The sequence below is a fragment of the Phaenicophaeus curvirostris genome, chromosome Z (assembly GCF_032191515.1).
Source record: "Phaenicophaeus curvirostris isolate KB17595 chromosome Z, BPBGC_Pcur_1.0, whole genome shotgun sequence".
NCBI lineage: Eukaryota > Metazoa > Chordata > Aves > Cuculiformes > Cuculidae > Phaenicophaeus > Phaenicophaeus curvirostris.
This window is the reverse complement of record NC_091431.1, coordinates 26,711,118-26,734,361: the sequence shown is the minus strand read 5'-3', so window position 1 is coordinate 26,734,361 and position 23,244 is coordinate 26,711,118. Positions and strand designations below refer to the sequence as shown.

General features: G+C 38.6%; 1 protein-coding gene across 1 annotated transcript; it reads left to right on the top strand.

Moving 5' to 3' along the window:
* The first annotated feature begins 66 nt into the window (after positions 1–66).
* On the top strand, positions 67–21,900 carry SLC35D2 (solute carrier family 35 member D2). The gene is made up of 12 exons (XM_069880616.1): positions 67–191; positions 2,892–2,925; positions 4,464–4,550; positions 7,307–7,374; positions 9,645–9,716; positions 12,655–12,723; positions 13,740–13,842; positions 14,934–15,026; positions 17,458–17,525; positions 18,276–18,354; positions 20,170–20,252; positions 20,852–21,900. Exons 1-12 carry the CDS (start codon positions 70–72, stop codon positions 20,952–20,954), a joined length of 981 nt encoding a protein of 326 aa, XP_069736717.1. The 5' UTR covers positions 67–69; the 3' UTR covers positions 20,955–21,900.
* The last annotated feature ends 1,344 nt before the right edge of the window (positions 21,901–23,244 follow it).

Sequence of the window (23,244 nt, the reverse complement as noted above, 5' to 3'; positions counted from 1 at the left end):
CGGGGAGGCGGCGCCGCTCCGGCTCCGCCAAGGGGCGCCGCGGGGCGGGGCGGCCGCGCCGGGGCCGCCATGAGCGCCGGGGGGGAGGTGGCGGCGGGCTCCGCGCTGCCCAGGGTGCTCTCGGCCCTCTTCTACGGGACGTGCTCCTTCCTCATCGTGCTGGTCAACAAGGCCCTGCTCAGCGCCTACAGGTGAGGGGCCCCGCCGCGGGGGAGGGGGTGGCGACCCGGGCTTTCCCCTCGCTGCTCTTCCCGAACCGTCCCGCCGCCTCCCTGCCGGCGGCCTTTCTCCCCGGAGGGAGCCGAAACATAAAGATGAACCTCGGAAAACATCTTGATCGTGAAAACTTCGAAGAACTACATCTGTTGACTTCACTTGGGACCCGTATATGCTGTAGCTGCGATTGTTTCACTGTTAGTATGCTTATCCTCAACATCAGAAGCTGTTGGAACGGGTCCGGAGGAAGGCGGCAAGGATGATCCGAGGGCTGGAGCACCTTCCCTAGGAGGACAGGCTGAGAGAGTTGGGCTTGTTCAGCCTGGAGAAGAGAAGGCTCCGAGGAGATCTTATAGCGACCTTCCAGTACCTGAAGTAGCTACAAGAAAGCTGGGGAGGGACTGTTCACAAAGGCTTGTGGTGATAGGACTAGGGGGAACGAGTATACACTGGAGTGGGGCAGATTTAGACTAGCCAGAAGGAGGAATTTCTTCTCTCTGAGGTTGGTGAGGCGCTGGCACAGGTTGCCCAGGGAAGCTGTGGCTGCCCCATCCCTGGAGGTGTTCAAGGCCAGGTTGGATGGGGCCTTGGGCAGCCTGGTCTGGTGGGAGGCATGCCTGCCCATGGCAGGGAGGTTGGAACTGGGTGATCTTTAAGGTCCCTTCCAATGCAAACTGTTCTATGATTCTATGCTTTACTTAACAGGTTTGGTCAGTTTTTGCTGTGTTTTAGCTCATGAGCCAACAACAGAAAGAAAATGCCCAACAAAATAAGAGGAAAAAGAAAACTGTTAGAAATGTGAAACCTGCTTTTATTTTCTAACGTTGTGCTGTTTGAACACATAAGACTGTACATAACAAGTCGCAGAAATGATACGTGAGGCAAGTTGTGATTTTGTTTTCTCAGAATTTTTGTGGTACAATCTGCAACTCCCTGCAAGTCCCTGCCATACGTCCAGCACATCCTTGAAAGACAATCAAAGACAGCATACCCATCAGTAAGGACAGATTTTGCATAAACAGGTTATAATCTTGCTGAGAATGTTAGGATTCTGCCAAGAAAAGACGAGAAACATCTCTGTAGGACAGATGAGTGAAGTCTCCGTAGTTATATTGAGTATCTTGAGTTCAAGTGTCACATAATTACAGGGGACAGGACAAGAGGGAATGGCCTCAAGCTCCGCCAGGGGAGGTTCAGGCTGAACATTAGGAAAAAAATTTGCATGGAAAGGGTCATTGCACACTGGAACAGGCTGCCCAGGGAGGTGGTTGAGTCACCTTCCTTGGAGGTGTTTAAGGCACGGGTGGACGAGGCACTGAGGGGCATGGTGTAGTGTTTGATAGGAATGGTTGGACTCGATGATCCGATGGGTCTTTTCCATGATTCTATAATTACAGATGAAAGTCCTACTTTGTTTTTCCTTCTTTTCTTCCCCCCCGCCCCCTTTTAATACCTGTTTCCTAGAATCACTTTTGCTACTGGCTGCTGCTAACCCTTTATCTGTGTAATGACTACAGTGTCCTTAACAGCCTTCCTACTGCACTTCAGTAGGAAGTGCACATGGAGTGTTTCTTTTTTTTTTGCTAATACTATGTTCCTGTCCTAGTGGTTCTCATTTGAAATGTACATTTCTCAGCACACGAAATGGTAGTATGGAGTTCTTAGTGGCTTTGGTAGTAAGTAAGCACCATCTCAAGGAGCTTTGATAATGGAAAATTACACAGCTTGTTGAGAATGTGGACCTTTCTTAGGCACTCGTTAGTGCGGGTGTACACAGAGAATGAAGTGGGTTTTATTTAGATTCCTTGGGTGCAGGCTTGTGTGTGACCATTCCTGACAGTGCAGTCCTGCAAAATGCTGTATGAGCTGTTGTGTTTAGGGAGCTCCTTGCCACCTGAGGCTTTTCGGCAGAGAGGATCCAGAGACTGCTGGCATAAAGCAGCCATCCATCATAAGTAACTTCTTTGCTTGTTTTTCAGTGTGCACGCAGAGAATTAACAGCAGTTGACTGCTACACTTTTATTGCTTTAACTTGGTGTAGGTTTAGGGGAAAAAAATCAAAGGGCCCAGGCTCCTCAGGTGTCCTGCTAAAGTTTCTGCTTTTTTAACCTTCAAGTATCCGTGCTTTCAGCTGAAGAAAACTGAAGGGATATGGTAGGAATTTAGCCATTTTAGCAGACAATAGGTGTTTCTACAACATTTACCTAAGTACATTCTTTTCACAAAAACATGCTGCTGGTGTTTTGGGGCTGTGCAGATAAGCTTCCAAGTTAAGGCAAGTGCAAGAGATGTAACTGTACCAGCTCAGCATGTGTAGTGCATATGTGAGGCCACTCAAAAACTTATGCATTGTAAAAGTTCTGCAAGTGTGTTACCTTGGTTTACAAATACACCTAAGCCTATTAGCTCTTTAGAATTGTTCAGCGGAGTATATACTATATTATTTGAATGCAGCTTAGGTTTTGCTGCAGTAATGAAATTTTAGGACTCCCAATAACTGTAGTAGTTCTTGAACTCTTCTGAAAGATTGGCCAGTCATCCGCAGTTCAGATGTCCAGTTGTTGACTTTGGTGCTAAATTTAAACTCTTTGTTTTTTTTGTTCTTTTGTTTCATTTGTTTTGTTGGTTTTCTTATTTTTTCCCCTCAGTATTAAATGTCTGTTTATACTTTTCAGCTTCCCGTCACCAATGTTTCTTGGAGCTGGTCAGGTAAGTTCAGAAGCAAAGCATGCTAAATATGCTAATTATTTTATTCTAAGTTAAACTAATTGTAGCACAGAGATATATTAAAGGGGGAAAATCTCTGTTGGACTTCACTGCTCCCTTCTGGATTAGATGCAGCTCAAAGAAAAGCGATTTGTTTTAGTGAGATCAAGGAAATTTCAGCTCAAGTCCTAACTTTTTGGTAAGAGGTCTGGCCTTCAAAACTGCCAAGATTTGTTCTAACAAGTACATAGATGCTATGAGAGTCCTTGAGCATTTGTGGTTTATATACACAAGTATTGCTTCTATTTGTAGACAAACTGTGTGCTTCCTCATAAGTATCCCTCCCCTTTCCCAGCAGGATTGCATAGAGTTTTGGTTCTTTGTTGCCTTATTTGCCTGTGAGCAATTTGCCCTACTGCAGCAGAAATACATTTTTATTGTTAGGAGGCATCATAGTAAAACCAAAGTTCAAACGTTTGTGTACATGGTCCACAAAATAAAATGTTTGACTCTGCAGAGGGATGGCTGGGAAAGATAGAGCCTTGAAGCAAGTGTTGTTTAGGCAAATAAGTTTAAAAGAGAGGATTTTTTTCCTGCCAAGGTTACAAGCTAAGAGGTAGTGAGGAAGAGATAAAAGCACATTACTGCAGGTCTAATATGTCTGCTTTTTGATGCTGAAGAGAATAAAATGTCTTGTAAAGTCTTTGTTGTATTGAGAGGGAGAGAGAAAGAGAGTTTCACACATCCAGACTGCTCAAGGAACCTCATGTCATGTTTCAGTAGAAGCCAAAGACTAAAAAATGTGGCGATACTTCATGTAAAGAGCAATGGTATGGCCTTGTTTCTTTGCAGAACCTAAGACATAATGACATTTTCATTGTTTGTTGACTGATTATTCCAAGATATCCCTGAATGGTTTGGGAAATGCATATAATACGGTACAGTGCTTTAGTCTATAGAACATGATACCTCCACATTTTCTAGATAGACAATTAATGATTTTTTTTATAAGGAAACTTTTAACTTTTTTTTTTTTCCTTCCTGAGGTCAGCATTAACTCTTACTATGTGTAATTACTCAGATACTCCCCTTCTTTCTGTCCATATCTTTGTTATTCATTCCTTACATTGTCAACAGACTGAACAATGCACAATAACTGCTTGACATTATCAAAAATGCTGTAGGAGTGATTCTGCAGACTAAACAGTGCTCTGAGTGAAAATCTGATTATTCTGGAATACTTTTCTGTGTTATTTTCCCAGCTCCTTCTCAGCACGCATTGTTTCACAGGGTGCCACTAATTTTCTCAAGCCAGCAAAACTTATGTCTCTATTGTACTTTTAAATAAATAGCAGGTAAAATTGGTAAGAATAAAGTTATTCCACTTCATTCAATCAGAGCTGTGTTATTCTTTGAAATAAAATACGTAATAGCTAGCATTTGTCAAATGCATTTAAAGATTTTGTCTCTGAAGCAGTTCTTTCATTCACACATTACAGTTTTCCTTTTACATAACTTCTTGTTTTTTTCTTTTTGTTTAGATGACAGCCACTATACTTATCTTGTATGTGTCAAAATTAAATAAGATTGTTCACTTTCCTGATTTTGACAAAAGTATACCTGTGAAGGTAAGGATTGCTATTAATGAAGAAGTATTACCTCTTATAATGGCATTCTTTCTTATGGAGACAAGATAGAAAATATTCTGCTTGTTTCTCAAATGTGTTTGTGTGTATCTTTTATTTAGTGTTGGATTTGATCATTTTAATTTCACTGAAGTATTCTTGCCTTTTGTTTGCAGAGAAATCTGGTGCCATTTAGTTATACAGTATATGGGAAAGCATGCTGTACTTTTATACAGCTAGGTGAACTCTCAGATTCATGAAATATTTTTCTGAATGTATACAGCTCTCCGCAGGATCAGTGGGAGATCTGTGTTAAAGGATTTTGATCGTAGCATGAAAGGCTGTTTGGAAATGTCAATGGGACATGATAAAAGAATAGAAAAAGACTATGTGATAGACAAAAAAATCTAAACAAACAGTTGATTCCAAATGTAAGATTTATATTCTATAGAAGAGTCTAAAATAATGCCCAGCAAAGATAGTGTAGGCAGAGGCTAGAGGCATTATGCAGATCTTAAGTGTTCATTATTTAAAGAGGCAAGATAGAGAAAAAATGAGAGAAAATCATTTATTGGGAGCTAGGAATCTAGATTGGGAACTGGGATCCAAAATGACTGTAGCAATGATCCTCATAGAATCCTGTATCCATCTGCAGTGTTGTTAGAACTTTACTTTTATGCCTAAGCCTGCATATTTATGTCTTATTGCAAGATATTGGTCAGTATTTGCTGAGATGTACAGAGGGACTTAGCTCCCAGCTCTCCCGCAGAGCTCAGATATTGTAGTGTTTCAGGCCAGCATCTTCATTGTGGAATCTTGTTAGAAACAGTATGAGGTTTACTGTGAGTATTTTGCAGCTTTTGGTGAATGCTCTATTATCATAATGCGTACTGAAATCATTAGCATTTCTGCATGTAGAAATCTTGTAGGAATACCTATAGCATCAATTATAAAACATACAAATCTTATTTTTTCCAAAACATGAGCAAAGAAGTTTTCCCGTTGGGTAGTTTCGAGTTTGGTATATAAACAGGTTGTTGAGACTTCAAGAGGTTTCTTCAGTCCCTCTACTCTCCTTCCCTGCTGGGGCCTTCACTTTAAAATCAGTACAAGGACATTAAGAAGTATAGCACCCATCTTCTTTGTCCTAATACTATCTAGTTTGGAAGAGCTCCTTGGATAAGATGGGAGCAGTCAGCACTGCAGCATCCAGGATTTGTGTATTACTTTTTGTGGTGAATTTGTCAAGTCACAGTGAATCAGCTGGATTGCTCATTTTGAATTTCTTTACTTTTTAAAGCATCTTTTGTCCTTTTGACAACTTTTGCTTTCACTAGTACTAAGATTATAACTGGTTCTCACTTAGCGACTGGTTTGTGTCCTCAGAGCTTTCAGACAGAATTTTAAAGTAGCTAAGTGCTTATTTTAGCGAGGAAGCTTTGGCATTCTTGACTGTTTTTAAGTAACTGTTTCACTGATCTCTGATGTTGTGCTGGATGTTGTGATTTTGCCTTGACAACAGATTAAGTTCAGAGGAAAGAGAATGTAATGTCAGCTCTGTTTTCATGCTATGAATGAAGACAGTTTTCTAAATAAAAATCTGCGGAAGAGATAGTGTATTGCAAAATTTTTGCAAGCTTAGGTTGAATTATTTATTGTTACTTATACTCCTCTTCCTTTATACACTGGTTTACTTCTGTCATTACCTTCACTTAAATGTGAACTTCGGTTAACTACGGTTAGCTTTTACTGTACTTTTCTTCTCCCTCCTCTTTGCTTTAAAAGAAAGGAATTCTTAACATTGATAAAATGCAGGCCATTCCTCTGCATGCTTTTTCTGCACACAGTGCTTTGTAAAGGCATAGGCTCTGACAAACACAGTGTCTCCTGAAGGTCTTTTGAGCACGACAACAGCAGCTGTTTACACATGCTAAGATAGAGGATCTGTTTTGTCTTTCTGCCATTCCAGCTCCTGCTTGACTGATAGTGAATGGGACTAGATGTACACACCACCTTTCTCCCCAGCGATTACTTTGGCTGATTTTAATCTTTTGCAACTTTTCTATAGGGGGGAATAATAGCTTTGAACTGCAGCTGAATGCTGGGTAGGGATCTTCTACTCCTGGTGCGTTTTCTTAAGGGTCTGAAGTTTTGTTCTCTCTTCTCTATATTTTGCCCATGTGTTTCTGTGGGAATCAGTCCTTTTATGCTAAAACCTGGAAATGGTAAAGTTTAATTTACCCCTAAATACTTATCTTTTCTTTCTAGTATTTTGCAGAGCATAAATTGTTAGGTAGGTCTGAAATGGTGTATTTTCAAGGCATACTAGTATGTGTGGAATACCTAGGGAAGCGTAGCATACTTGCAGCTCGTGCATTCTTTTATTCCATCTGTTCTCTTGCTTATTTACTTACTGTTACTAGTATTACTTTTATACCTAAATCTCAAATATTAGAATGAGTATTAAGGATTATAATAATTAAAATAAAATTGATTAACATTTACAGTAAATGGAGATTGAGTTCATTAGAAGTAGATTATGATCTTTCTAAGAAAATCAGTGAAACTGTGCTCCTGAATGGTCACATGAATGAGAGCTGAAGATCACTTTGCAGAATAATTATATTTTTTCTTAAAAATCGTCTCTTTTCTTGCTAGAAGTACCTCTGATACTACAGTTATCAAATTCTATCAAATAAAGATTCTCAACAGTACTTCAAAGCATAATAATCTGAGTTGTGCTTTTAATTTTATCACAGTTGTTTCCTCTGCCTCTGATTTATGTTGGAAACCACATAAGTGGATTATCAAGTACCGGCAAACTCAGGTACAGTAAATAGAAGTTGGCTAGATTTTAGCCTGTATTTTGTGGGGGTAAAAAATAAACACTAAAAAAAAAAAAAGCACTGCATTGGCACTTAAGTGCATAGGATGCCTGTCTGTCTGTCCAAACCCCTGATGCTGTTAGGAGACTCTTACCCAAGCGTTTGATCTGTTTACAAGTTGTCAACTTCTTTTAAGGAGGAACTTAGCTAGGCCTGTACTGACGGGTCACAACACTCCATGTGACAATGAAAGTGCTTTCACTTTCCCCTGTACCCAAGCATCTCACTCTTCCTGGGTGTCCCAGCCAGAGAGTTTGAAAGATGTAAGAAAGATGGTAAAGGAAGAAGAATGTGGTGAAGATTTGTGCTGCAGCATTGGTGCAGGTTATTTAGGACACACCAAGATAGAGAAAAACGATGGTGTAGTGGGATGGTGGCAGCAGCACAACCCTGCTGAGCACCAAGAGCAGGTTTATGGGAGACAGCTAAAGGGCTCACTGGCTCACTGTATGCCCATAAGCATAAATCTGTGACAGTTGCTTCCATGCTCATACTAAAAAGGTGTAAGCTATGTAGAGGACCTGCTGTGACAGATTGAAGGCTCAGATTTGCTGTGGAAGAGAAGTGCAGAAGTATGACAGCTCTGCCAAGGTTGGAGGATACAGCCCTACCATTGTGGGATTTCTTTTATGTCATCACAGGCTCTTGAGGATTTGTTAGTAAGCTAAATCAAACCCACAGAATTTTACAGTGTTGCAGCATATCATAACTTTGAAACATTAAACACCTGATTCTGCAAGTCTTTGTTGTATGCATTCAGAAGTTGTTCCACTGAAGTGACTTCAGGTAGACATGAGCACTTTGGCAGTACTGTCTGTAGTAGCTCTTCAGCCAATGTGATCATGCAAGTCATTTCAATCCTATAAATTTTTGATTTGTAGGTTCTTCTTTCCCCTTTCTCCCTCACTGTAACTTTAAAATAGAAGTTTTTTAGACGATTTTAAGCCTAAGTGCACCACCTCCCCCCCTCTATGACTGACATAACTTTTTCTTAGATTTACTGTTTATAACTGATTTTTCTAACAGAAAAGTAAGAATGGCTGCAGTGTTTCTGCCCTTAATATTTTGTTACGTTGTGCTTTCTTACTATACATTTTGTTACTTTAGGTGGCATTTGGTTACATTATGGAATTTTCCACTTTGTTTAGGTTGTCTGCAGGGTGTGGATTATCTTATCCATAACTTCAAAATGCTTGTGGTAAAATGATTAAACTCTGTTTTAGGATTTGTATCATTTACAATTGCTAATAGTTATCTTAAACAGAGGATTAATTGGTCCGTATGGCCATGGTGTCAGATTTCCGAAGTGTCAGATGCAAGTGTTTTCTCAAATTAATCACAAAGTTTTCCAACTGCATCACTTAACGTGGAATGACATGTGTCATTCAAAAATAGCTGTTTAGTAGTTGCAGCTGGTCCCACCTTAGATCACAGAATCACAGAATGGCTGGGGCTGGAAAAGACCTCTGGAGATCATCTAGTCCAACCCCCTGCTAAAGCAGGTTCACCCTCAGCAGGTTGCACAGGAACATGTCCAGGTGAGTTTTGAATATCTCCAGAGAAAGAGACTCCACAACCTCTCTGGGCAGCCTATTCCAATGCTCTGTCACCCTTAAAGTAAAGAAGTTTTCCCTTATGTTGAGGTGGAATTTGCTGTGTTTCAGTTTGTTCCCATTGCGTGTTGATGTTTCTTGTACTTCGTTATTTTTTCTTGTGTATTTATTGTACTTTTTTGAAAGTACAGCTTGTTTACTAATCATGTTTGCTTTTAGTTCTATTTGTATTTTAGTTCTGTTATATATTTTCAGAGACAGGTTTATTGTATGTCCTTAAGGTTTACAGTAGAAATAAAGTTTACTTACCCTGCCCGTGAATTCTACAGGAAGAATAATTTAATAGGGCATGTGCTAGGTAGAGAATAGCCTTTATATTTCACTTCACTTCACTGATGTAAAGAAGCCTTTTAAAAAGTAGCCAGTTTCATTGCTTTACCAACTAGCAAATCTTGTAATTTTTCAATGATTTGGTTATTTAATTTGCCTGTAGTGTCAGACTGACATTTTTTAATGTATGCTGAGTGCCTGGGAATTTGTTTGGGTTGCTTATTGCTGGACTAATGGTTTCATCTGCTGCTTAGTAAAATTAAATAAGAATTAGAACATAAGAATGCTATTAACCTGACACACTCTACTTGGATTTTTTTTTTTGACAGTTTGCCGATGTTTACAGTGCTCAGGAAGTTTACCATTCCCCTTACTTTACTGCTGGAGATCATCGTACTTGGGTATATTTTTTTCTTTCATTTGAGATACTTTTATTTTAGATCATATAAAATGGATTATTTGTGGCATTGCATCATAATATTGAATGTTTGCTTCTTACTGAGAAACAGAGAAAACCAAAGAAAGTAATTCTATGTAGGTTTTTTTGAAGATGTAGGTACATGTACTGTAGTGAATACAGGAAAAAAAAATCAACTTGCTGTCATTTACACTATTCATCCTCTTGACTGTTGCACAGGAATCAGGTAGGCAGGGCACAACTTGAACACTTCTATTTGTGGTTATGGTTTGTGTCTCATCTTGGAGGCCCCTAAGCTACAAACTGCTTCAAACAGGCAGATGCACGTCTCAAAACAGTGATGATAGTATGGCAGTCTGCTTTTGTGGAATAACTTCCTGGGTCAAGTCTAAAAACATTAACATTTTAATGAAGCAAAATGGTATCTGGCAGTGTGCTGTTAGATCAACAAAGACTGTAATTATAGATATAATGATTATTTTTAATGAAAAATTAAAAGTGTATGCTTTTGCTGCTTGGGATGGCTGGTTTCAGTTGTAACCATTTGGAAGAACAGTAATGTTACACTTTGTTACTGTCATAGTTCTATGCAGATGGCTTGTTCTTGCATAGGGCAGGGTCACGAGGAATAGCAGCGTGCTGAAGCTGAACACAGGCAACGTGAGAGTGATGGTCAGGGGAAAAGCATTTCAGAAAGTCTCCAAGTAGATTGCCATCTCATTTTGGCTGAAGCAGCGGTTGATCATTGCTGTTCATTTTTGGGGATGCTCCAGGATTCTTTTCTAGTTATAATTCATCACAGGGAAAAAAGAACTTGCTGTCTTCTTTTCGCCTGAAGCTTCCCACAAGCAAGTGGGGAAGGTGTGAGTCAGTGAGCTTGTCATCAGTTCTTAGGTGGGCTACCGTACCATGGCATATGAGTGTAAGGAACAACCTAACCTAAGCAAAGCTTAAGAGCAGAAAGCTTTATTCATACAGACTGCCACAGTGTATTTCCTCAGGGCTGACAATTAAAGGTCTTCAGAGAGTTTATGCTGACTTACCTCAGGGTTTGAAAAGTAGTCAAGGTTGAGTTGTTACTGTTGAGATTCATTATGATGAAAGCCTAATATATCTGGATACTGCATACAGACCACCAAGGACAGTGGTCTGCATCTTGATGAGAGAAGCAGTCCTAAAGGGCAAAGGAGCCCAAGAGGGCTCGATGCTCATTAAGAAGGAAATCTTGGTGGCACAGGAGTAGGCCATACCTATGTGCTGGAAAATGTGCCAGTGGGGAAGAAAAACAGCTTGGCTGAGCGGAGAGCTTTGAGGGGATCTCAGCAAAAAGAGGGAAATACATGAGCTTTGGAAGAAGGGGCAGGCATCTCAGGAGGACTACAAGGATGAAGTGAGATCATGCAGGGAGAAAATCGGAAGGCTAGAGCCCAACTAGGACTTAGATTGGCCAATTCTGTGAAACATAATAAAAAGTTTTTCTACAAATGTATCAACAACCAAAGGAGGGCTTTGGAAAATCTCCATCCTTTACTGGATGCAGGGGGAACAATGATGACAAAGGATGAGGTACTTAATGCCTTCTATGATCCAGTCTTTAATAGCAAGGTAAGATGCTCTCTGGATACTCAGCCTCCTGCACCAGAAGACAGGGAGGGGGAGCAGAACAAAGCTCCCATGATCCAAGAAGAAATCATTAAGAGACCTGCTTTGCCAATTAGGCATTCAAAAGTCTATGGGGCTGGATAGGATCCACCCATAGGCATAGGTCTTATGAAGAGTGGCTGTGGGAACTATCATTGTTTAGCCTAGAGAAAAGGAGGCTGCAGGGAGACCTTCTCACTGTCTACAACTACCTGAAAGGAGGTTGGGGCAAAATGGGTGTTGGTCTCTTCTCCCAAGTGATGGGCGATAGGATGAGAGGAAATGGTCTCAAGTTACACCAGGGGAACTTCAGATCAGACATTAGGAAAAATTTTATCACCGAAGGGGTTATCAGGCACTGACACAAGTTTCCTGGAAGGTGGTTGAGTCACTGTTCCTGGAGGTATTTAAATGATGGGTAGATGAAGTGCTTAGGGGTATGGTTTAGTAGCTGGACAGGTATGGTTGAATTCAATTATCTCAAGGGTCTTTTCCAACCTAGTGACTCCATTTTTCTATGATCTGTGGTCCTGTGACACACAGGGTTTCCCCAAGAGCGTTGGACATTTTGTTTTGATGGATCTTTTCTCACAGGCCAGCTCAGACCTGGGGACTGGCCTAAGAGAATGTCCAGGGGAATGTCTGTAAAACACATTACATAATGGTGCAAAAATACTTAAGAAATTTCTAAATAAAGTAACACATGTATAAGGAGCAGGATGGTTTTATGGTATGCTTTTCTTTACTCTGTGGCAGTGCTGATGTAGACGCACTTAAGGATATAATAAGGTTCTGTACTTTCCCCTCCAGTACAAGGTTTCAGTTCAACTTCAAAATAAGCATCTGTTTGAAAAATAGCCCAGATACTGTACAGTATCTTCAACAAGAAAAGTGAGATGAAAAACTACATGTATACAAGAGATATGTAGTGATTTTCCTTTATTGGATTACTGTAAGACGTGGAAATATGACATTATGAGTATTAATACACAGTAAATTACAGTTTGTTCTAGCACTGTTACTTTAAGCCTTTAATCATTACTGTTAAAATTGTCTAGGAGCAGAATGCTCACAGTGTTTTTTTCAATCTCCGTTCTCGGGGCCAAGTTCCGACAGTACGGCACATAGTCAATCACATTTTTTTTGGTAAGATTATCAAGACTATGCCCTCCTGTTAAGTGTTCTCTGATTATTAATTGCTTTGAAACTTTTCAGGCAGACAGCCATTTAATCTTCTCTTCAAATAATGAAAATGTGAACTGTCTAATTTTTGTCTACAGGAAACGATACCCTCTGAGTATTGTAGTCAGCGTATTTGCCATCATTCTTGGGGCTTTCATAGCAGCTGGGTAAGGTTTTGATTTGTTACATGAAGTCGTGTTATAAGAGGAGGATTTTCTTCCTTGTTAAGTGCCAAGTAAACCTAGGTTGAGATTAGTTATTCTGAATTAAATAGATTTGGACAGTCTCTACTAATTTATTTGGGAGATACAGGAATACAAAAGGAAAAATTTAACTCCAGGTGAAAGTACTTGGGTGCCTGTTTTTTGCCTCCTGTGTTTTCCATGTTCACAGAATCAGAAATGAAGCAAGTTAAAACTGTGTGAGGAATGCTGCTTTTATTTCAGATCACTGTATTTTAATAATCTTAGGAAAACATATTCCTGTTCTGGGTAGAAAGACTGTTCTTTTGTTTGGCAAATACTTGTTTGAGTTAAGCAACATCCATTTTTAATTCACTTTCAATGAGTTCAAGTGTGAGGTTACGTTCACAAAGCAATTGTATGTTAGTCTCCTCTGTATTTATTCCTGTTTGGAGATTCCTTTACTTAACAGAAAATATAATGTTATCTTTTGTTTCTTGGCTTTGCTGTGTATAAAGGTAAATAGTTTCCATGTGATGTGACTTGAATACAGCTGTGTCCTGTTAAATGAATTACCCTATACCTATGTGGTAACTAGTCAAAACAAAAAGGATGACAATATGTCTAGTCTGACTGTGAAACACAAGTAGTCATACTTTATTCTGTAGCGACTTTTTGTGTTAAAAGAAACAGATATGTATAATCAGTAATAATTGGACAGGTTTTCCGGATTGAGACAGAATTTTTCACAGAGTGAAAAATGAATGTTTCAAGCCACTTCTGCACTGCATTCTGGGAACTCTGTGACTCATTTGTGAGGGTCCTGTGACTGGAAAATTTGAAGTACCTTGATTTAAAAAAAAGGCTTAAAGTAAAACCTGTGCCTTGCTGGAGTTGTCAGGATTTGGATTTCCTCATTTGTGATACATTTCTAGGTAAACGAGGTAGTGCAATGCATTGTATACTGTTTGCTCATTTACAGTGTAATATTACTTTTCCAGGTCTGATCTGTCTTTTAATCTGGAGGGCTACACATTTGTGTTGCTGAATGATATATTCACAGCAGCAAATGGAGTTTATACAAAGCAGAAGATTGATCCAAAGGTAACTGTAGGGTGATTGGGTTGATTTTAACATTATGAAAATATGGTAACAGTTGGTTACACCTTATGTGACTTTAGGAATGTATAGTTATGAATTAATAAGTGCTTCCATTTGCTTTGATATTTCAGTTGATACATGCACCCTTAATACAGAATACCCTGGGAAAAACTTGTCTATATCTCAGGCCAGGCTTAGATAATGATGTCTTTTATTTTTTTCCCCAAGTCTTTTAGGCAGAGTTTTGTAGTGGCTTTAAAACGTATTTGTTGTCTAAAAAATAAAATAAATCTTAACCAAATTGTTTACCTATAAACTTGAAATATATGTCTAAGAAAGATGATTTTTTTACTAGAAACACACTTTAAATGAGGTCTATGTGAAATAAACTTGTGGACAGGAACAGAGACCTGACCAGTTTGAGTCAATCACAATAACTGATACCTTTTTTTGGCTGTCTAAAAGAAAGTTCTACACTAAACCCAGATAAGCCAAAGAGTTAGGCCATACCTTGATATATTATACTTTTTGTAAACATTGAGCACACTGCTTTTCAGTTACAGTGCCTTGAAAACATACCAAACTAGCAAAAGCAGTCTTGGATGTGTTGTATAGAGGTTTTGTCACTGTTTTTTGTGGGTCAGTCTGTACAGTAGAAATACGTATCTTTTAATAATCTCAGGAGTCACATTGAATCCAGACTTAGTATTTTCCTTGATGAGCAGCACTTAATCACCTCACAGGTTTCTGCAAAATACAGGGTTTCATTTTAAAGCAAGAGATAGGCTGGAGAGATTTCCTATGTGTCTTGGCTGAATCTAGAGGAAGGGAAGACTGCCATTTCATTCCCCTAATCTTCTGCCTTTGTGTCAGGCAATTTAACCCACAGGATATACAACGTCCCTCAGGTTCTGCCAAACATACAAAGTGACTGAAACCCTGAATCCAACGATTGTAATCCTGTATTTTAAACTGAAGTGCATTTTATTTTGTTTGTTGATTGACAATAATGTCAGAAGGACTGCCAGAATAATATTTAGTATTTTCCTCCCAAATGGTTTGTAATTCCAAACACTATGTTTCGGTTTTCACAGGAGCTGGGAAAATATGGTGTCCTTTTCTATAATGCATGTTTTATGGTGGTTCCAACGCTTATTATTAGCTTTTCTACAGGAGACTTTCATAAGGTAAGAAACAATATTCTGTATATGAAACTGATAACATTATTTTGTTCATTTTTTTTCAGTTGGGGAGTGGGTGGGTTTTTTTGCCTGTTTTTTTTTTAAAGACAGTCCTATCTCCATATTAGTGACTAGTATTTGAAATATATGACTTGGACTTCCCTTCACAGGTAGGAACTTGTAATTATTCACTGTGAGGAGAAACTAAAGCTGTTTGATAGCCTTTATATGAGCCTTTGTTTAAAAGCTGGTATACAATGCAGAGCTTTCATCTAAAGCAATTGTTTGGGAAACCAACTGCACTGTGTGATTTGCCACGTGCTCTAAAACAAGATAGCAAATATCAAAGCAGATGATTTCCAGTCCTTCTGTCATTCTCATGCACAGAACAAATTCCTGTTTAGCCTCTGTCTACTTAAGTAACCTACATTTTACATTCTTGCAGAACGACAGCATGACTCTCCATAGCTAATATTAATACAGTATAATACCATAGGCAGTGTGTCCTGGCATGTAAAGTATCAGACCAGGAGACCTGCGTTCTTTTTCTGGCTTCCTCACTGATTTGCTGAGTTGCCTTTTCCTTATCAGTAAGTTGAGTCTAAAGACATATATTCCTTTTTGAAATATTTGAGATTGACCACTGAAAGTTTTTGCAGAGCTTGTAGGTATCATAAATCATTCCTTGATGCCTGTCCTTTGTCATATGCTGTTGTGCTCTGGAGTCACATAATTTTGTTATTGTCTTCTTACAAGTCTGCTTTGTGGAAAAAATGCTATTCCCTGAAAAATGATGGCTTTATGTCTGCTGTGAATGTGAAATATCTTCTTGTGACATCAGTTCAGTATGACCTTGTGCCAGTTTAGGAAAATACAGGTGATGCTCTTATTGGCACACTTAGTGGGGGCCAAATTTGTGTAGCTGTAATGTTTCAACTGGTTTCCCAGTAGTCATGGCTGGAAGCATTTTGAGAGAACTGGACAGGGAAATATACCTTGTTGATAGGTTTATTCTAGGGGAAACAAAAGCAATGCATTGTGCTCACATATTGATTTGACACAAATAATTTAATGCTCAGTTGCCTGAAAAAAAAAATAAATCGGAGAAATGCCTATTGCCTGTTGTTCACACACATTGGTTTGGTTACTTAATGTTAGAAGTCCCATTAAATTATAACTACCGTCAATGTGATAGACAGAGATTGAATCACAGAAAAAAGTAGAAAATGGAAAATACTGATGAAAAGTCAACAAGTTGTTTTACATGGCATCTGTATTTGGCAGATTTCAGGCCATGGAATTTGGCTTGCTTTTACCCTAGTAGAGATTTTTGCCTTGATCCATCACAGACAATGCACAGCATGTACCTTTCGCCAGTCAAAATGTCAGTACTCTGTCTATGTGGTAGGGAGATTGCATCTGCTCCTCTAGCTCTTTCTGGAGCAGCAGCTACTGCATCTTGTAGAGTCTGCAGTGCATGAGTGTCACAGTTATTCACTTCTTCACCAGCTGGCTGACTAGAAGAACAGGAAAGCACAATGCAGGGGAAGAAAATGAAGCCCTGGAATATCTCTTTGTAATACTTCACAATTCATTGTTGTACACCAGCACGATTCAAGCAGGACAGAGCTGCCCAAGATCACTCTAATCTATTACGTTAGGTGCTGGGGGCTCAGCTAGCTCAGCATGGACTAATAGACTTTATCCTGTTCCTCAGGGATGTGTTCAGCCTTTGCTGAGTTTTGTGGTGATACAGGTAACTTTAAATTAGCCAGATTAAAATGAAGTATATCCTGGAGTTACTAGAGATGGAAAGGAATCTGTGATGTGTTTGTTAGTGACTGTTGTCTGGCACTGTGTGTTTGTTTGCTGCATGTTACTAAGGAGCAGACTTCGATGAGATGATTTAAGTTTTTTATTAACCTTCATTGATGAGAGACCTTAGCTGTGCTTATTTAATCTACTTTTGAGCTCAAAAATGCAGGCTTGGACCTTGAAAGCTCTTCATGAATGATTCTATGGTATGAAATAGATTTAAAGGAAATTATTTATTTATTTACTTTTCTCTCTGTCTGATATCAACACTATTTATTATATAATATTAAGCACAGTGTTGGTGTCTGTATCAATAAATATACAACCAGGCATTTTCTGCATTGTATTTGTAATCATTGCTTGTAGTGTGCAGATTTGTATCTGCACTGATATATACATTATAAGAATGTGTCTAGGTGTCATGGGTGCTGTCATCCTGTTGTCTCTGAAGTTAAATGCATCAAATTGCTTCCAGTAGTAATATAAACATTTTGTAGTTGTAATATGTAACAAATATATTTTGTGATTTTATGTATTTTCTTATAACTATATTTTATGTATGTTTACCATTGATTATGTAGCACATTATTCTTTCTCTCTCTCTCTTTTTTTTTTTTAACAGGCAACACATTTCCAGCACTGGACAAATTTTTTATTTGTCTTTCAGTTTCTTCTCTCCTGCTTGTTAGGGTAAGGACTTAGGGCAATCAAGTAAGACATTTTAATGAGAGTATTTCAAATTGTGAATTTCAAATGCAAGAGACTCACTAATAAGTTATTTTAAAATTCAAAGAAAATATATTCTTCCTTAACACTTCTGTCTTGTCCTTTACTTATTTCTAATAGTGTAAGGAACTATTTCAGTACTATCTATGTTGTTGACTTCAGAAGTACAGTGGTCAACAGCATGACGTTTAGCTTTATACTTTCTGTACTCAGTATCTCTCTGCTGGCCCTCTCTTCTGATTAGCTAACTTCTTTTTTGCAGCTGATAGAATGTAAGCCCTTTTGTATAGGAATTTTTTCAGTGTGTTTGTCTTTTTAAAGTGCCTGGAAAAGTAAGGGAGACTCAAAAGTAATGAAGTAATGCTTTGTTCCTGTTGGAACTGCAGAGTCAAAGCAAGAATAAAAAAGTGACTTGGATCCTGTTCTTGCTTTTTCACACTTCACCAACCAAGGGTCAAACTAACTCCAAATATTGACATTTAGAAAGCTAAAGCTCAAGCAGAATATTTTAACATGTGTATTTTGAGTACTCTGCATATGCACATCATTAATTAAAATATGGATCTACAGAATCTCTTTGTAGGGTCTGGAACAGGTGGGATTGAAGATCTCAGCAAAATATTTATCCAGAAAATGTTGAATGTTTTGAAGTGTTGCTAAACTTCTGTGCTCCCTGGGAAGTATTCATAAAACTTTCACCTTTGCTTTATTTAGGTTTCTCTTGATGTATTCTACTGTCCTATGCAGTCATTACAATTCTGCGCTTACCACAACAGTAGTTGGTGCCATCAAGGTGAGTTATGGAGAAGAGGGAGATTAGAATACTTGGATAAAAGGAAAAGGCATTGTCTCAGCAGTGATCCTGCTTTAAGCTGGAAGCTCATATTGGGGGCTAATACTGCGACACTGCTTGTGCCATATATTTAGGAGATCCACACAGCCAAGTGACCTTATTTTCTTCCATAGAATCTCAGGTATATCCTAGAAAGTAATGTGAGTATGATTTATTTTTGTTTTTCCTACATGAGAAACTCAAACCACTTTCATTAAAAGATGTGCATTTAACCACATTTCATCAGGTACCACCACCTGCTTCTATTCCTTATCAAGTTACTGTGAGTTAGTCAGGGTAGCCTCGTGCAAATCCATTGCAGACTGGTAGGTATTAGCCCATTTTCACTTTGGGCTGAACTGGTTTCTGTTGCTGCTAATAAATAGGCCATTCATAGTTACAGGATAATGGCTAAGCTGTAGTAAGGAGTTTATAGCTTTACAGTTAGCTGCTTCTGTCTCTGTGTGAAAACTTGCATTCTAGCTGAATGGGCTGTTTAATTTTGATTTGTATAAGTTCTGATCAATTTGATCAGCACCAAAACACGCCTATCTTAAAAACTGAATTTGCTGTCCTTACAGTCTGTTTTCTATAAGCCAATTTAATTTAAAACCACTGCAACTTCCTTTGTGTTGTTAAGGCCGGGAAGTCTGCACTGGTAAGATCACTGGCTGCACAAGCACCTTTTAGTAGGCCAGTTTGGAGAGCCATAAGGTGGAAGAGTGTCAGCAAAGGATAAAGCTTGTGCAGTTGGGGCCAAACACCTATCAGAATCCAAACTAACCTAGGCACAGGAGTAACAGACCTCAAGGTTCTCCCTTTCATTGGTGACTAAGGAAAACAACACCTCCCACATAGCAAAATACTCAAAAAGGAGATAGTACTTCTCTTTCTACAGCTGGTTTGTTTGGAAGCTGGCAAGATTAATCTAGTAGTTTTCATTTTGTGGTCCTGAAAATGTTCTAAATTTTTTATGTCTGCGTTGAACCAGTAGAACAGAGCAACATAATTTCTGTTTTGTGAGTCATAATTAGTCTGAAACATTTTGAACCGCTTTAAAGTTGAGAAGCCCTTTATGATGCCATAGTTCCCAGCAGAAGTTGTTAGAAATGATGTCATTGTGCAGGCTAATGGCTAAAACGTTTAAAACTAACGAAGTGTTGGTAAAATGATCACACTGTTCTACAACTTTCCTTCTGCCTATAGGGGACAATTTTCCCAAAACTTGATGGAGGAGAGGGTGAGGAGTGGAATCTTTAACTTTGAACTGTGTCTGCCATGAACTTTAGCCAAATGCTTTCAATGCATGTTTAGTTGGCAAACTGAGGATGTGACCCTTTTAAAGCAATAGTAAAGAACTGTTATTGTAACTTCAAGTCATAATTTTTATGCTTGAGAAGCCAAAACCTGATTTTAAGAAGTAGGATTTGAAATGAGCCTTCTAAAGATTAAAAAGAAGTAAATTTTCAGAAGCTGGCCATAGCTCCAATTTACCTAACATCAAATAGCTAATTTTATTTTATTTTTTTTTTTACTTTTTTTCCCTGAAAGTCATTCTAAGTGCATTATGTGTGTTTAGAAAACATGCTGATTTTGTTGTCTGTTTCACTGTCACATTACCCATAAGATTGACATTCAATGAAATGAATTTAACCACCGACTTTGGAGTGGCCAGCAACAGAGTGCAGCTATTTTCTTAGAATAGTAAATTAATTTATATTAGTTGTATTACTGGAAATGAAAACTGACTAAATGCATGGCTTTGTTTCCTTTCAGAATATATCCGTTGCTTACATCGGAATGTTAATTGGTGGAGATTACATATTCTCCATGTTAAACTTCATAGGGCTAAATATTTGGTGAGTAGAACCTTAATAGCTTTTACTTGTCAAAGCTGAAGATTTCTCAGGGAGAAATAGTTCTATGTTTCTTTTTTAATTTGGCTCTCTGGTGTGGTACAATTTTGAAACTACTGGCCTGAGGACACACTGCCCCAGAGTGTAAGGCTCATTACATTTTCATACCTGTTTTCAGATACTGAATCTTACTATCGTAAGATCTTAGCTACAGAAACATGCCTGCAGTTTTACTATGTGGGATTGGGTTTATTCTTTTTTTATGAGCAGTGGTTCTGAGCTGCAAGGCTTCCAAGTAAAAGCCAAGTGGTGTGGTAAGTGAGAACACTGATTGACTGTGTTGAATATGAGTTCAGTTGTGAACTGTTACTTTTTGTGGTTGAATGAACTGTTACATCTGTATGAATCCATTGGAGCAACTGCTAATTGAATTGATACTCTACTACTTGGGACTCATTTCTCATATGGCTTACGTAGCTCTGAGACACTGCTAATTTATGCTTACTGGCATTCTTTAATCCTTTGGAAGGAAGGGTACATACTTATGAAATGGTATGTGCATCAGGTATTTCTGACACCTGTGTTCATTCTCTTTTCTTTAGTATGGCAGGTGGGCTGAGATACTCATTTTTAACCTTAAGAGGAAACAGCAAGCCTACACAACCTGAAAATGAAGAGAATGCACTTCCTGAGTCAAACAATTAGCCAGAATGCCTGCCTTTAAAGAGACTGAAGATACAAGTTTGTTTAGCATTGCTGAGAACTTAAATATATGCTGGAGTGTATTTGGTACAGAACAAAAAAGTCTACCTCAGCTTCTACAGATATGTTCGCAACTCATTGGTTGAGAAATGTCTTGCAAAACCATGGTTTTTATGTGGGCAAGATTAATTTCAGCATTTTTTAGCACCATGGGCCGATTTTTAGGAAGGAATGCCAAGAGCACGTCTCAAGCTGTGTATTTCTTCATGTATATGTACTTTGGTGCTATTTGTTCTGTTTCAGCATCTGCCAATACTCTCAGACAAAACTGCTTGTAAATAATCACGAGGCTTGTTTCACCATTGCCTTAGTGATTTAGAATGATTTCACATACACATTTGCTCTTGTGCAAGTTACTCTAGAACATATGGGACAAAGGGGAGGTGTGCCCGAAGACTGTTCATCACATAATTGTTGACTGAAGAATTGGGGATATGGCCTAGTGTATTCAGCGTGTACTTTTTAGACATTCTCCCTCAATCTTTTCCTCATCTTTAGTGGCATGGTATTCTGTTGCAGTTGTCACTGTTGTTATAGATGAACCCTCATAACTTCGCTGCAGGATCAAGGAGAGAAGAAAATTGAGAAAATATTTTTTTCTATTTAAAATGATTTTTTTCTGTATGTGGGCCAGTACCAAACAGGTAATTCCAATTAATCTCTACCTCTAGAATCCTAATCATTGAACCTCATCTCCCTGCAGTGGGGCAAGGCACTAGAAGATTTTAATTAATTATGTGAGGATTATGGGAGCCAGTTGATTGCAATATGAACGGATACATAATGGCACTTGCTAAATAAAATGTAGTTCCACAAAGGAACAGATACTGTATGCATTTAATTAATTAATATTTTGCTCTACCTTTTCTAAATAAAGAGATGTAAATCTTAGTTTAACAAGTTTTTCATTTTTTAAATGGATGGACATATTAAATGCTTCTAAGCACACATGAGTAGTATGAGTATTTGCTTTCTCTACAATCACCTGCTGTACTGTGCTTGATATAGTTTCATTAGTTCATTCTGTACGGTAGTGGAAGTGATTTAATTTAATTCAATTCATTGTTCATGTTTGAAGTTCTTCAGACTTAGTCTTCTCACCTAAAATACAGACCTGATTCCCAAAGTCTTTACGATAATGTTACTCAGAATAATTTAAAATATATACTTAGGAATAGCTAAAAGTAGGTATTATCTAGAAGAATTTGCAAATGTTCATGTCCTTTCACAAAGCCACTCAGCTTCTGTCACTTATTTTTTCCATACCTGTAGAGATAATACTGTTGCCAGTAAGTTTGCTGGTTTAAACTGTAGGAATATGGACTCAAACAGTCACAACTCTCATGTTAGTGTTTAGGCAATTATGGACATGGCTATATCATTCAGAACCTTAGTAATTGTGTCTTTCAGTTAATAAAATAGTAATTTAAGACTGATTTCTCTTAATATACATCTGTAGATAGTCTTAACCTTACATTTCTGAAGGTTTCATATTACCTTAATGATGTATTAACACCATCGTAAGCAATCTAGTTTTATGTGCTTCGTTATTTTCTTTCTTTTGGAAAAATGTAAGAATTGTTAGATATAGCATTAGTCTTCAAAATACATACTTAAAAGAATTAATAAGCAGGCTAGTTTCAAGAAATACAGGATTGACTTCTGAAAGTCACATTTCCTCACAGAGGTGTCTTGTGGTTACATGCTCCTAGCTATAGAACTTGATTTTCAGAAGGCAGTCCAAGAAAGTTTAAAAATATAAGTTCTACAAGTTGCAATGTGTATTTACAAGGCAACTCACAAATAAAGAAATGCCCAGAGCCTGGACAAGGAGCATGGGTCATCAGGAGAGCACCTGAAGAGAGACATGAAGGATCTCTTGCCAGTCAGACAGCTTCATTGCCCAGGGGTGGGGGAATGGCCCAACTTAAGTGCCTTTTTGCTAATGGAGACATGTAGCATGGGGAAAAAAACAAGAGGAGTTAAGAGACAGGCATGTGCCTGCAGGACTACGATCTCATTGGCATCACAGAGACATGTTGGGATGGATCCTATGACTGGAGTGTTGGGATGGTGAGGCATTGGCACAGGTTGCCCAGGGAAGCTGTAGCTGCCCCATCCCTGGACGTGTTCAAGGTCAGGTCGGATGGGGCCTTGGGCAGCCTGATCTAGTGGGAGGTGCCCCTGCCCATGGCATGGGGGGTGGAGCTGGATGATCTTTAAGGGCCCTATT